Source organism: Mycteria americana, chromosome 1 (assembly GCF_035582795.1).
Source record: "Mycteria americana isolate JAX WOST 10 ecotype Jacksonville Zoo and Gardens chromosome 1, USCA_MyAme_1.0, whole genome shotgun sequence".
Lineage (NCBI taxonomy): Eukaryota > Metazoa > Chordata > Aves > Ciconiiformes > Ciconiidae > Mycteria > Mycteria americana.
This window is the reverse complement of record NC_134365.1, coordinates 25,677,823-25,693,067: the sequence shown is the minus strand read 5'-3', so window position 1 is coordinate 25,693,067 and position 15,245 is coordinate 25,677,823. Positions and strand designations below refer to the sequence as shown.

General features: G+C 40.3%; 1 protein-coding gene across 9 annotated transcripts in view; it reads right to left on the bottom strand.

Moving 5' to 3' along the window:
- The window catches only part of CADPS2 (calcium dependent secretion activator 2), a 321,285-nt gene that overhangs the window by 157,527 nt on the left and 148,513 nt on the right, over positions 1–15,245 (bottom strand). For all 9 annotated transcript variants that reach the window (XM_075491545.1, XM_075491547.1, XM_075491553.1 and 6 more), the window contains one exon: positions 6,076–6,187. In XM_075491545.1, the coding sequence (XP_075347660.1) occupies positions 6,076–6,187 (112 nt within the window). The remainder of the gene's footprint in view (positions 1–6,075; positions 6,188–15,245) is intronic.

The window sequence follows — 15,245 nt, the reverse complement described above, 5'->3', positions numbered from 1 at the left end:
CGTGGCCTTAATCATAATCAGCATTGCGAGCTCTGTTGAGAATAATCACTACAGTCGTGGTCATGCAAGAAACCCCATGACGAACTGGAGAAACCAAGTTCTCTAACTCCTGTGCTCTACCAGGGACACTTCTAACTCAATTTGTAATTATTTAAAACAATGAAAAACAGCAAGTGCTCGACACATAAGATCATACGCTCCCTCAACTGCATTTGTTGAAGCTTTCATCATGCAGCAGGACTAATTCATTCTATGGAAGATTTTTTCTTTCATGTTTTAAAATGTAGTGATTTGAGAAGACGCCAGTGCAAGCAGAGAGGACAGGCACATTTTATGTTATGAAATCAGCACCCACTATTATTTGGCACATGCAAATTTATGCTGCTGGTCATTGTCTGAGCAAAGATCATAGGAAAATATCCTAGTTAAATGCATATACATATATATATATAAACAAATATTTGAAAATAGTGTTGTAGACCAAAAATTATTGAAGCTGATTTGGGATAGGAAAGAGATGACTAGTAACAGTATAGAGACCCTTTAATGTTATGTGGTTTGTGTAACTCTGGTCCCAGCCTTGCTTAAGGGACACTTACCTGTTTTTGATAGAAATGTCTACTGACTCCTCTCAAGTCACCTTCTCCCCTAACGTGAAAGTTTCGAGCGGTTCTGAGTTATGTCAGCCCCTTGCCCAAAGACAGGTTAATGTCAGAAAGCCAGAAGCTGCTGTCAGTGTGACAAGAAGTGAAGTTCCCTGGAACGCCCCAGCAGCAGCCCGCCAAGCACAGCACCGCACTCATGTCCTCTGAGCGTTAAGTCATGATGCAATGCTGCCAGGAGGATGAAGCAAAAGAAGCTCAAGGGAAGGGACGAGGTTGGAGGTAGAAGTGGCAAAAGGAGATGGCTCTCTTGAAAGTAACTCCCGTAGAGAAGTTCTCACCTAGGGAACCCCTAAAGAAAGGGTTAATAAGAGCTTGATCACCAAGACAGCTTATGAGTATTTTACACAAGCTCCGTCATCTCACCTATGGAGCGATCTCTCGCTTTTCAGGTATGATTCTATTATAGCTGAAACACTGAGATAAGGCTTTGGGTAACAGGTGGTTAAAAAGAAATAAAAATCAAACAGAAAAACTGAACAGTGAACACACGGTGAAAGAGCTATCTAAAATACTGTTGTTGACAAAGAACTGGGAAGACTTTGCAATTTATGCAATCAATGGTCCTCTGCCGATGCTGCCAGCTGAACACTTACCTTAATAGATCTCAGCAATTGATAAAAGTTGTCTTTAAGTCCTTCCCAAAGAGCCCGTCCCCCAAATGTAAGAGAGAGAATGCCTGAATGAAAAATACCTCAAGAATTTCTGACAAGAGGCATTCTCAGAGAAGCTGCTGAGAAAACCCCTGTTAGCGTGGAAACAATAGCACTCAGCCAGACGTAGCGGGGTGCTGACAGGCAGACTGCTCAGGGAGCAAGAGAAAAAGGGGGAGTGGAAGCAATCTCTTATCGTTTTCCAAACTTAAAAAAAAAGACAGAGGAGCTCAGACCTGCGAAACCTCAGTCATTTCGAAATGTGATGGAGAAACACATTCCCTAGGGTGGCAGGCTTTAAATTAACATAGTCACAGTACAAAATCGTCTCTGCTCAGCGGCCCTTCGAACGCAGCACAGAAGATAACCAACATGCTCGGTGCAGTCGGCATTCAGAAATGAGGCAATCATGCAAGCCTGGGTACCTAGCCAGTAGAGCTATTTTATAATGTCTTTAAATGAAACCCAGAGTAACAGCACCAATGAAAAAAACCATAACTGCACAGCTAATTATTGCTGGCGGCAGCTGACTGTGACAAGCAGGTTGTGAGACAATAGTTCCCTTTTAATTGAATAGTCAGAGCGACAAGGCTGAAATATTCTTATATTCAAAAAGTATCAGCAATCAAACACCACCTGCTGTTCTCACATTGTATTCACATGTGTGCTAAGCAAGCACAATGGCTGTCACTTTGAATTACTAGGTTTGAACATCTTCATACGTAAAGTACTGCACAAGGAAAAGTGGTGTCAGATCCCTGAGTTTCAGAAACCACCAGGCTGATTTTTCAGACGTATTTACTCCAAACTCTAAAGGCTTCTTCACGCTTCCTCAGTTGTTGCACATACAAATGCAAACATCAATTCTGCCTTCTGTATGCACATACAAAAATCACTGAAGCAGCCAGATCAGTGTCAGTCACATAAAAACTGTGCCACACATTTCGAAGATATTTGAATAAAGTAAGTTCTTAACATTTCCTCATTAGAAGAAACTTAGCTTCAAAGATGCAGCCTGCCTCACTTTCTAGAAGTTAAATTCAGTGGTTCACTGTATGCGGAGGTCCGCACAACCACAGACACAGACCACGACTCCAGAAGTTCATGTTCTGCAGAACCCAAATCCAAATAACATCCTTTCCCGCCTGTGCAGCACACGTCTCCATTTTTTCTTTCAGTGGAAAACTGAGTTTGTCCAACTGTCCTCCAGTTTGTGTAGAACAGAGAATAAAGGTTAAGATTTGGTTTTTGTCTGAAAACACTTAAAACGGTCAGCAGGGACCCAGAAGAAAAATCCCCCAGCAAGCAAAATCTTCTCTCAGCATTCGCGACTGAATTTATTTTGTCTTTTTTTAGAGGAAGAGAGCAATGTCAGACAAGTGACAGTAAGTACTCCTTCCTGATGGTTAAGCACATCTGAAATGCCTTGAAGGGAGAAGATGTTAAGTACAGACAACAACCCTTCTGTCGCTTGGTGCTCACCTGGTGACTTCTGCAGCAGAGGCTGAGCAGCTCCCAGCCTCTGCTTCCCAACAGGGAGTATGTAAAGCTGTAAGTATGGTCTGCCCTCTCTACTGAAAGCACGCGCCTGCATCCCTGCTGCTCCGCCATGAGCTAGTTACTTCTGGAAATCAGCAGTGTCTCCTCCTGAAACCAAGGTGCTGGAGTGCCGTCATACTGAGATCAGGGCCTACGTCTTAAGTTCGTGAGTGTGAGAGACCGCCATGCACTGATGGGGTCAATGGAAACGCTTTCTCCTCTGCAGCTCTGGGGAAACCTTTGCTGGCTCCACATTTCACACCTTAGATCCGTTTTCATAAAAAGCGGATCCCTTGGTGGCAGAAGAAACCCTTTGGTATATGATGGAAGTTCAAAATTCAAATGAGGTAGTTTGATGCCACCTTCTATTTCTAATTCTAGATTAAACAGAATAAAACCTTCACAATAACCACAGGGCATGGGAAATGCATGCTTCAATAATGTAGAAAAGTGGTCAAGACACATGCTTTGACGAAAGTACTTGACAGATCAGCATTAATGTCCACAGCAAGCCTACCTCAGAAGGGGCAGGTCTGAGTTGAAATTTTAAGTACAGAAAAAATACCAGCAGAAGTATCTTCAGGCCTTTTCAGAGCATAACAAACCGAGCTGAATCAGATGCACTCCTGCAAGTCACTGCAGTGGACTGACCAGGCATAAAGTTGCCAAACTTTATTAGAATTAAACTTATCCAGTGGGATCCTGCATCTTTTCAAAGGCTACCTGAATTTAAATCTCTCAAACCTGAAAAACAAAGACGTTGACAACAAAACAAGCCTTTGAAAGCTAAAATGTATACCATGAGCATACACAGTACCTTAAAATTATTTTGTAAAAATTCTGTCAAATATTCTCCCAGTCTCCCATGAAGCTAGCAACCAGCACTCTCAATATTCTGGTTAAACCTGAGAGGTAAGCTGGCAGAATCCCCCTTCTCCCGAGTTGCGCGTCTACCACCACCAGCTGGAAGGTGTCTGTCAGCAACCCCGGCTATTGCCAGACCTGGGAGGCACAGGAGGACAGACCAGACGCCCAAACAGGCTGATGCACAGCCAATGTGCCCTTTTTCATGTTCTTTCCTGCTGCTAAGGACCATCCGCTGTACATAAGGTCATTGTGAGAGGTTTACCTTTTACTGACATCTTTTATAGAAGGTTTTTTTTGGGCAAGGATGGGGGCTGAACACTTTTGGTAAATCAGGAATGGATTATAAAATGTAAAATCAGTATCCAAGCATCTCTCAGGTACTTCTGTTTGCTACACCCAATCTCAGCACAGGCTTTAACACAAGGGGACAAAAGGTGATGGCCTTTGTCCTTTGTGACAGAGGGGAAAAAACCCAGCAAAAAGCAATGATTTTAATAGCCTCATTCTGGTACAAACTGCCAAACCTCAGAGCATCTGATAAGAGCATGCAGACAGTCTGCCAAAGAACAACAGGAGAGTAAGAATCGGCAACAGAAACAGAAGATTGCCCTTTCCTCCCTCACCTTTTATGCATCTTCCTTTGACTCTGGGAAAGCTGGGTCAGACTCCATCCAACACCAGCCCAGTGAGCTCAGCCCTAGCCCCTCTCAACTACCTATTTTTATTTTCTCTCTCTACCCTCCCCAATCCCAACCAAGAAAGGAAAGTTATTACCTTCTTTAAACTGGTTTGGCCAGCTGACAAGTACACATGTGTCAGAAGGCAGCCAGGAGTGGGAAGGGAGAGGAGGCGGGGAAAAAACACAAAACAAACCACCTGGGGCCACAGGATACAGTTAAGGCAAAAGCTATATTCGATATTTTACATTTGAAATGTTTCCATTCTTGAAAATAATTTAAAATCTTTTTAACCTCCTGTCCTAGAAACTCAGACAAGCTGCAGCGTAAGAAAGCAGACCAAGCTTATACCTGAAGTTTGGCTATTTATGGTTGCAGAGCAAGAGGATCCCATTAACACTTGTAATTCTTAGCCCCTTTATTCTGTTAATGTTTCTTTTCTTCTCTGACTCCTTGGCAATGACTATGCTGGCTACTGTCCACAAAGGCCGCAGTCCCTTCTCCACTGCCCTGCACCCTTGCATTGACTTTCCTTTTGCTGCTTTGAAAGGACTGAGCAAGCAGGGGCAGAGAAGAAACTTCTCTACGTTTAATAGCACTGTGCAGCTCCTGTAAGTCCACCCTTTCAGTGTCTCTTTTTGTTGTTTTGAATCCAGATATTGCTGACTCTGGTCTGCTCAGCTGCACCCCTGTGGCTCCTCTGTATCTGCCACGACGCCTGCCCGGTTCCTGCCCGTGTATTACCCCTACTGGAAACCTTCCCCACGCAGATCCCACCTTCACCTCAGACATCCTTGACTAAGTGACCTTGAAGGCCTCCTAGAAGGACATGAGAGGACGCAAGAAGAAGTAATACTGGGGATACAGTCCTGACCTTAACAAGTGACCCAATGTGTGGGAAAATCTGTCTTTGTGCACGCGGAGGACACAAAGTGGGGAACAGTCCTGCTCTTTCCAACAAGCTGTCCTCGCTTGAATGGGAAACAGCCATGACTCTGAATGCAGAACTGAGCATTAAAACATGAGCTATTCTCCATGCATTTCATGTCAGAGGGAAGAATTTCAACAGGAAAGGGGGGATGAGATTTGCAGACCCTCTCTGCTTTGTTCACACTACCCTCCTCTTTCTATGATACACTGCACTCTCTAGCCCCTGATTTTGGTCTAAGAAGGATAAATGATCCTGTCAAAATAGGGAAAACATAAAAGGGAAGGGAAGCTCATACAGCACAAGAGTGAGAACTCTTATTTTAGTCTGACATATTATCTCCATCAGTCCTTCCCCCCGCATTCTTCCAGCACTTAGGTCCTTCCTTCCCTTTCCCCAGTTGTTTGCTGTATTTATTACATGCCAAGTCTTCTCTCTCTCCTCTTCACTCCTCATTTGAATAGCTACAGGCATTGGTAGGTCACCTAGGAATTAAAAAATGTTTTAAACGAGACAAAGAGAACCATCATGGATCCCTGATGCAAGTTTCTGAAAGGTAATCCAAGTCAACGTATCACGTTTTGAACACTGGGAAAAGTCACCCTTAAAAGAAAAAGCAGTTTGGCACAGCTGCAGCAGAGCAGGTGCCGTACTGAGTACCTTATACCGTTTTATGGCATGTTTTATCAACGCTCGCATTTCTACGCATCATTACTCACATATTTCTTGTTTCTACACATAATACTCACTCTTCCCAGTTCTTTATCTTCAAGTGCCAACACTCCGGTGCTTTCTGTAAAGAGTTTTACTTTGACAACAGGCCGAGGGTGAGTAGTGGTGAAATCCCCTTGAGTTCCCCATCTGCAATAAATAAAAGAACAGAATTTAACTGGGGTAGAGGACAGGCCTGAGAGTGATGGGACTGTAACCTTTGTAGACAATATTTATTAATGCACTCCTAGAACTTAATTTCCAAACTTTTGAGGGGAGAGGGCGTGGAAATACATTTTTGAGCATCCAAGATTAAATATCTACATGGGAAAATTGGCTTTTCTCTGCAATAAGACAAATCAGGGGTTTTCTATATGACTTTTGTCATCAAAAATCAGTAATAAATTTTTTAATGGCAAAACCCAAAGGACTGAAATTATATCCTCATAGGGGAAAATAGAACCAAGCAAGAAAGCAAAGGAGGAGGAGGAAGGGGGAAAGGGAGAAAAGGGGAAAGGGAAGAGAAATATTTTTTTCTATTAAATATATTATTAGGTTCACCATCTTGTGCATACAAGCCAAATTAATTCAGCAAAGAATCACAGAACCATCGAATGATTTGGGTTGGAAGGGATCTTAAAGATGATCTAGTTCCAACCCCCCTGCCATGGGCAGGGACATCTTCCACTAGGCCAGGTCGCTCAAAGCTCCATCCAACCTAGCCTTGAACACTTCCAGGGATGGGGCAATGTCTCAATTCGAAAAAAAAAATACTTGTATGTTTAACTTTAGTGAACGAACTATACAGAAAGTTAAGAGACTTGAACGGAGAAAACTTTATGTTTCATGAGATGTTATAACTTAGTATAAGCATGTAGGAAAAACATAAACACAAATGCAAAAACTGGAAAAAATTGATATTTATCAGAGTGACTATAGCTCTGCATGATAATTACTGCCACAGGGCTTCATGCTTTTGGAGAAGCTAAATTAGGCAGACAAACTTCTAGCTCTTAATCTGTTATCTCAGTTAAGACACTTGGTTTGTCAGTGTTTTCCCCCCACCATGTGCCAGTGGTACAAAAAAAGGAGTTATATGAATTAGATTGCAACTTCCTCCAACAAGCTATTCCATTTTCCTAAACAATTGCATGGTACTCATTGCATTGACAGTACTGATTCTGATTACGCTACTAAGCACAAACAAAATGCAAAAAGTAAGCATAGCTCCAGTTTCTCTTTTTTCCCCTACTTGAGATATTACGATTAGCAGAAACTAAGAAATAAAGAAAATAGATGACCTTAAGAGTATGCTCTATAAAAGGATGTATTACACAAGCTAAAATCTTAGAAGGCCTCATTTACAAAAAGCAGTATTTTCATTTTAGTTTCAAGAATAATCTACTTGGACTCTCCATTGTTGGAAAATGAACATACAGTAGTAATCCTCCAGCAAAGGGATCTCATAGGTAAAAGAAAATCCTTCAACTAACACGAGTTACAGACTTCAAGACAAAGTCTAGAAAGTAACATACAACCAAAACCAAAAAGTTTTAAGAAAGCGGTGGTTCTGTATAAACCAGTCCTACAGGTGGCTGAACACGTGCCAGGCAAGGAAAGTGAGGTTCACTGAAAATTAACCAAATCTTACATTACATTCTGTCTTCTTTGCTTTGTCTGGATTAGATAGATGAGCTCGCTCTCTGTCTGTGGTGGACATAGCCTTAGCCTCAGCTAAAGTGGTAATTGAAACAGGGACTCTGACAAGAAATTACCTTCCTGAGAGGGAGAAAACCTGTTTTGTGATCTGATGATAGATGCTGCAGTCACAGGACAAGACAATGCCTAGCACTGATGCTCTTCCCAGCAGTGCTCCCAGGCATAGGTTTTGTCACAATACAGAAATGAGATTTCCAAGGCGAAACCATCTTCATAAAGGATGAGATAGTCCTATCTTCAGTGTCGTCCCCCCCCCCCCCGTCCCGTCCCCCCCCCCCCCAGATCCCACTATTCAGGAAGAATGCTGCCTTGCAATCACAAACACAATCTAAGCACTTCGTTAGCTGTACTCTCTCTCTCTCGGGCACCAGCATAATTTGTCCCTGAGCTTCCAGAAGCCTTGAACTGTGCACATCGCAATGGATAGGACCACCCAAATAATCGAGAGAAACTCCTATTAAAATAACAAAACAAAATAAAAGCCTCTGTACAAAGATCTAGTGCCAGCATTAACTCACAGACAGAAGAAAAGAATCAGAAGGTGACTAAAGGGAAGAGAAGAGTCCCAGCCTGTTCAGCAAAAACAGCATCACCGGCGGAGGCTCAGCTTCTGCAAGCTGAGCAGCAGGTATGCGCTGCGGCATGTGCTGGGGTCTGGGCACCCCAGCATCTGGCTCCAGGACCTCCCCAGAAAGCGGTGCAGCTCCCTCTGGAGACACATACCCAGGCTCCATTTCTGCAGGTCACAGCAGGGAGGGATGGGGCACATGCGAGCCTTGCCCAGGGAGCCTGGCAGCGTTTGCTTCTTCTCTAATTTAGATGCACCATGAGAGACTGACATGGATGGGACTAACACTGTGTTGTCCACCTGCTGTTGACACTAACGTAGTACTGGAAATAATCTTTAACATCAGATCAGATCACTATCCTTGACTGACATCTTTCTCCCACCCCTTTTTCCACCTGCAGCAGTAAGTGAAAATCCTGGCCTGAAAAGCAACGGTCTGAATCTATTCCTAAAGCTTAATGTTCATGGTGAAAACATTTGACGCATTATCTTCACACTCCTTGCTGATCAGGACTTCAGCTAACTCTCATAGCCTCTCAAGACCACGTCTTTGGAAGTGAATTATCTGGTAGAGCAGATGGTCACAGACCTCACTGCCTAGACTTTAACATCATTCCTCATGAAAGAGCACGTGAGGAATCATGTTCTATTAGAAAAGGCAAATCCACGATTGTATTCTTTAGCATTACGCTTACTTGCAGGCATCTGATATTCCTCCCAGCTGCCAATATCACAGCAAACTACACAAGGCTCGCAGCTCATCTTCCTTATTCTTCCTTGTGGATTACCAGAACACAAGCCCTCTTTTTTTGAACTTTGTGTTGTTCCCGAAGTATCCTTCCTCCTACCATTTGAAATCAGAAGTTGGGAGAAAGCAGCCAAAATAGAAATGGTATCATGTTCATTTTAGTTTGCTTCTTCCGAGAATGAGCATGGGTATGAGAGACCCAATAATCCAGACAGAAATTGAGTTTATCTATATGCTGTACACTTAAAAGCACATTATTATGTTATTATGTGTGCTATTAATGCATCAGGCATTAACTGAAGTGGAAGTGGAAATTACAGCGTAACCAAAATGTATAATATTGAACTCCCAGCTGTAGGCTAACCCATATGAACATTGCTGCTAATAACAATTTGCAATTTGCATTTTTCTCTTTTGTCAGTATAAAATGAAGTGCAGTAATAAGAATGGCCTTACTGTCTGTATTTTGCACTGTCAGCACCCACTAATAAACTTTTGTCTTGTTAAAAATACAATTCTGAGCTGTAAAGATTGTGCCACGAATATAACAAGATACCAGGCACTCAACATTTATTAAGGGTGATCCAAAACGAGGGATAGACTGAGTAAAGCATGCAGGTGTACATAAGCTAGCCTATTTTGAAATACACTTCACTGTTCTGAAATCAAATTATATTGGTGCTCAAGATCTGATAGGTTTCAACTTTTTTTTTTCCTGGCTATTTCTTTTATGACACCTGGTCATACTCTATTCCACAAATTAACTATTTGTTTATTCTTCCTGTTTATGAATAATATTTCATTTTAACCAAATTCCATTGACATGGATATCACACTTTCAGCTTCTATATCTGAGAGGATAAAAAGAGATAACAGATTTTTCAGTGTACAGATCATCTTAAAATTACCTACAACGTAATTGAAAACAATAACTTTGGACTAGCTACTGTCCCATCATCATCTGTGACTAAGAGGCGTGGAAGTAAATTGCATCAATCCTATATATAATGCCAAGATCATAAATATAGCCTTCCTATCCAATAAATATGAATTTACTGAATCAGTTGTTACTTCCACTGTAAAATTCCGTCAACTTTCTCCATGCTTTTGGCTATTTATTCTATAACTGTATGTCTGTTCAAGGAGCTGTTAAGTTTAATGGTGAAAAATAGGTTAGGAGGATACCTAATAATTCATGGAACCAATACCCAAACAGTAATTATCATGATGCAAATCTTGATCACCATTACTGTAATTTCTTATTTCAATTTAGAGATTTTAAGTGCTAATATAATTATATCCACTTGGTTTCTCAAAAATGTAACATTTTTCTTCCAAAACACATTTGTCTTCTGTCAAATGCATTTATTAATACCTATTGAAATGCTAATATTTCCCGTTCTCACTTCTGCTTAATCTCATTGGAGTAGCTGTAGTGGAACATTTCCTTTACATTTAAAAGCTAAGCAGCTAGGTATAGGCCAGACAAATTTGTATTTTTCTTTTCAGGTTGGGGTTGCACCTTGATATATTTCTGGAGAAAACACAGTACTTCTCAGAAATGTCTTTCTGATCCACAGATTAAAAAAAGTGAAACACCATACAAAGGATTGTTTGTATTATTCGTAAGATGGAATAACTTTCTAGTTGTTTAATTGAACAACTTTCTGACTGTTTTAAAATAAGGACTAACAATGTGGCCTCCAGAATTTGATCACTGAATGACAAAAAGTTCCTTTTCTTTATATTTTAACTTTCAACAGCCACAACAGTGAAATATTTTCTGCAAGAAAAATCCTACAGCTGACTTATACTTTTCATACAGGGGAGCAGGTGAACCTGAAGGTTGTAACTTGGTTTTCTGTGAAAAGAGAAGGAAATCATATGCGCTATTTTGATCTTATTTGAGTCAAAGTATGTTGCAGATCATTTATTTCAAGCTTGCTCTGCTATGGATATAACTGAACTGTGGAAGGAAGAGTGAGAAGGAAGAGCAGGCAAATTAATTCACCTAATTTCTGAAACTGCTATTTACAGAAAGTATATATTTAATAACTCTTAGCATACTAGACAAATTTAATGTTTTATATTTGTAATAGCGTATGTTTTAACTACCAAATATATGTAAGCAATGGAAACGGCAAATCAGCCACTTCCACGCATTCGGAGGAGCCATTGATTTATGAATATCTGTCCAATGATTTTTGCTAATCTGAACAATTTTGGTGCTGAATGTGTCTAGATGGGAATTGCAAAATTTTTGTCAAAACAACTGTGGATCTCATACAGTATTCATATTAAGTTAAAAAATTCCCCTTATTGTCTTTTTTTCTTTTAAATCTTGCTAGAAAAGTAGTTAAAAGGAACAATAATTTCAGTGCTAAATGCTGCAATGTCTCTCACTGCACTGCCAGCTGCAGCCCATGTGGCATACTTGCGAGCTCTAAAACCGCCAACTTTAAGCCTAAAAAAAAAATTAAAAAATCGTGCCTCTTTAGGGTCTCATTTTGCCACATTATTTTCCTTTGTGGCAAATACATAATTTTTCTGCTTTCACCTACTCATTCTCTTTACTATAGAAACAGCAATGATTTGATATTTGATCATCATCAACCATAAGACCCAGTCTTTTCACCATATTTACACTGCCGTCAGAGGTACAGGGGCTGATACCGGCATTAGTGACAGAGTCCTTTGCCAAAGTTGATTTCCTGTCACTGCAAAAGTACCCACTGCCAGCAAGGAGGTGGATGTTTATTTCAGGTAAAGATTTATCACTGTGTCACAGAACCCCCTCTAAGCAAATTTATTTTTCTACTTCATTTTGGGACACATTTCATATACTGGAAACAGCAGCAAATTTCTCTCGGGTTTTCCACTCCAATCATGGTCTCTGTTAGTCAAAACTCTTCTTTACGAGCTCTTAAATCTCCAGTCTTACATGGGAGTAAATGTTATAAAATTTATTATTCTAAGCAAACATCTAGAAATTTTATTTTAGCACTATTTATTGCAATATTTTCTTTCTGACAAAATGTCAAGTCTACAGAACTTTGCACCATCAGGACTTGATCTTCCTCAGCAATTAGGAAATCTTCTCCTTTTTGTCTTTTTGAAACCAATACCAGAGTGTACTGGTCTCCTTGGTGCCTCCTTTTGCATCCTTCCAGGTTTGATTCTTGGTTTAAATCTACTGCATAAATCTACCTCAACAGATTTCTTCATTCTTCATTAGATTTCTTCATTTTCTTAATTTCTTCATTCTTCTTTGTTATTCCTTATCATACGGGGATGTGCTACAGAGCTGGAATGAGCAGGAAGACCTACCAAAACCAGTCTGTTAGGCAGCTGACTGCTCCACAGGACTGAGAGATTTACCAGCACTTCATCTTTCCACATCTCGGAACTGGATTGGAAAATACCATGTTCAGGTCTCCGTAACATCTCCATGTCTCAACTGTTTCAAGAACCCATACCAACTTGGTTGTTTGGTTTAGAAACTGTAGAAAACTAGGTATCTATAATCCTCAGGTTAGAAATCATACTCACAGTGCAAGTCGTGAGATGAAAGGCCAGGAAACAAGATGACAGATGAGACTCACAGCACCTCCCTGACACATCTGACTACATCGATACTTTAATCTAGTTCAAAACACCTTAAATCCAGGTCTGACAAACGTTCTGTGGTTAGTGAAGTATTGTGTGAATGTGGAATTTATGAAGTGTTGCATATGACTAACCACAACTGCATATATACAGACAGAGAGAGAGAATATGCGAGAGAGCAAGCAGGCCGCTGTACCAGCAGCACAAGCTACCCCACAGTGACCTGACAATAAATCTTTAATTTGACGAGGAGGCTCCATTCAGCCAAACAAAAATAGAGTTAAATCCATACTTATCTGATTCTGGCTTTTTTACTGAGACTCCCAAAGAGACTGTTAGTTGGTACTAATTGCTGCTAGTTCTTCTCCACTAATAACTGGACAACTGTCGTAAGCATTTCCTTTTCTCTTATGAGCACAGACACGCCCATCCATTTGGCAATGACCGACAGGAGGACGCCACACTAGAAATCATGGCCTTCATGCTAACAGTTGTCTCATACAACCCAAAGGCATGTCTATTTTCTGTCTTTTGTACACCTTACAAAATAATATGAATACTCCAGCCTCTCCCATTAATGAAAGTTTTTGAAAAAGGATGTTGAAATGTTACTGCACAACCAACGGAAGTTTATTATGCAGCATCAAGGATCTAATAGGGTAATGATTATTCCTTATATGCAACATTACAACCACTATTTTATTCAATATATATTTATGTATATATTCTCAATTACATCAGTGGGATCTGGAATTCAAGTTTGAAACCACAAGGGAAAGAGTTTGTATGTTTGTACCTCTCTATAATGCTTATAATGTGGTTTAGGTTGCAAATATTTTTCTTGGGGGGGGGGGGGGAATCTACATTTTCTTATTTCTCTATTTGAAAATTACTCATTTATTTTTATTTTGATGGAAGTACAAGGAGTATAATTTCCTCCATCAGAGCAAGCACATTAAATTGCAGCTGAAAGGCAATTTCATAAAGAAGGTTCTAAGCAAATCATAATGTCCTTTTACAGCAGAAGCACAGACAAGCCCTGTGCTCAGGCAAACTAAACCGTGAGCTTGGCCAAGTACCTTGGCCTTTCATCACTAACCTCATCTAATCTTTTCTATGTCTTGACTCTGTTATTCCCTGTGTTACTGTGATTCCACTATTTTATGCAGCAATTGTGCTGAGAACTACAGATTCATTGTTTACAATCCCTACTACAGAAACAGTGGTATTTTGCATAAATTCTTTCAGGGCTGTCAGCTACTGAAGGAGCATTATGGTAGTAATGGTTTTAACCCTGAAGTTTCCATAAAAATCTTCCTAAAACTACAAAGTATAGATATAAGAAAGATGATTTGTTCTACAGAGATGGATGACAGTAGGAAGGAGGAGTACAGAAAAAAGGGAAATTTTGGTATAAGGATGCAAAGTCATACAATTGCTTCTAAGTGTCACCTTTGATTCCACCTAAGCAGGGTCTACACTACTGTCCCTTACTTTTTTTCCCCTTTTTTTTTTCCTTTTTACCATTTTTCATTTATTTCCATCTATATGAGAACTTTTGACTCGGCACACTAGTGGTTTGAAATGCAGACTAACAAGCCATCTCTTCAGCGCTTCCCTTCTAGAAAAGTTGGGTGCTCAGCACATGCTGCATACACTAAGTGGCCCGGCATTCAAGTTCTGAATGCATTGTCGAGTCACTATCTAGTATAGTCACTCAGAAAGAGTGAATGTTTTGGGGTTTTTTTCTGTGGATTCAGCAGCAAAATCAAAGGCTTTTAGGCTGGCTGTTACAAAACATTGGCAATCTCTTCTTGGAACTCTGCTCTGAAGAACTGAAAGCTCCGAACTGGATCCTTACTTCAGCAACAGCAAGGATACAGTGGTTTGATGGATATGCTATATTGTAAAGCCCCTTTACACAAATAGACTAATATGAAAGGGACAAAAGAATAATCTGATCATATGGTGCTTTTTTCAGGGTTTGCTTTTTGTAAAAATAATAACTGTTTTAAAGGAATTAACAGAGCTCAAAATTACTAACCATTTATCACAGAGCTAATAATGAGCTAGACACAATCACATAATTTCCTTTTAAACGTAAAACATTACAAATCTCAGAAAAAAATTACTTGTAAAAAAAAAATTGTGGATAGTTTTTCTTTAAAATAAAAAAGCGTCTAATACAAACCAGAGAGGAAAACCAGAAGACGGGTTCAATGCATAATAAGCAACTAAGTAAAAACACTCATTTAGGCTTTCTACACTGAAAATGAGAAAAGTGCACTCTAACACTATGGAATGCTATTATGACAAGTATTGTCATCACAAACATAAAACAGTACAAATAAATTATTACTTAGTCTTGCTTTCCCATCTCACTTTCAATACAGGCAACCAAGACAAGTCAGGGTGAAGATTTTCAAGGGTATGTAACAAGACTGACATACTGCCAGGCGCTGGGAACCATTGCTACGTGTTGTGTGAAGAATTCATGAGAAACATTAGCTCCTGTTTCCCACCGAGTTTCAAATCCAGCTAGGGGCTGGCGATGGACACAAAGGCAA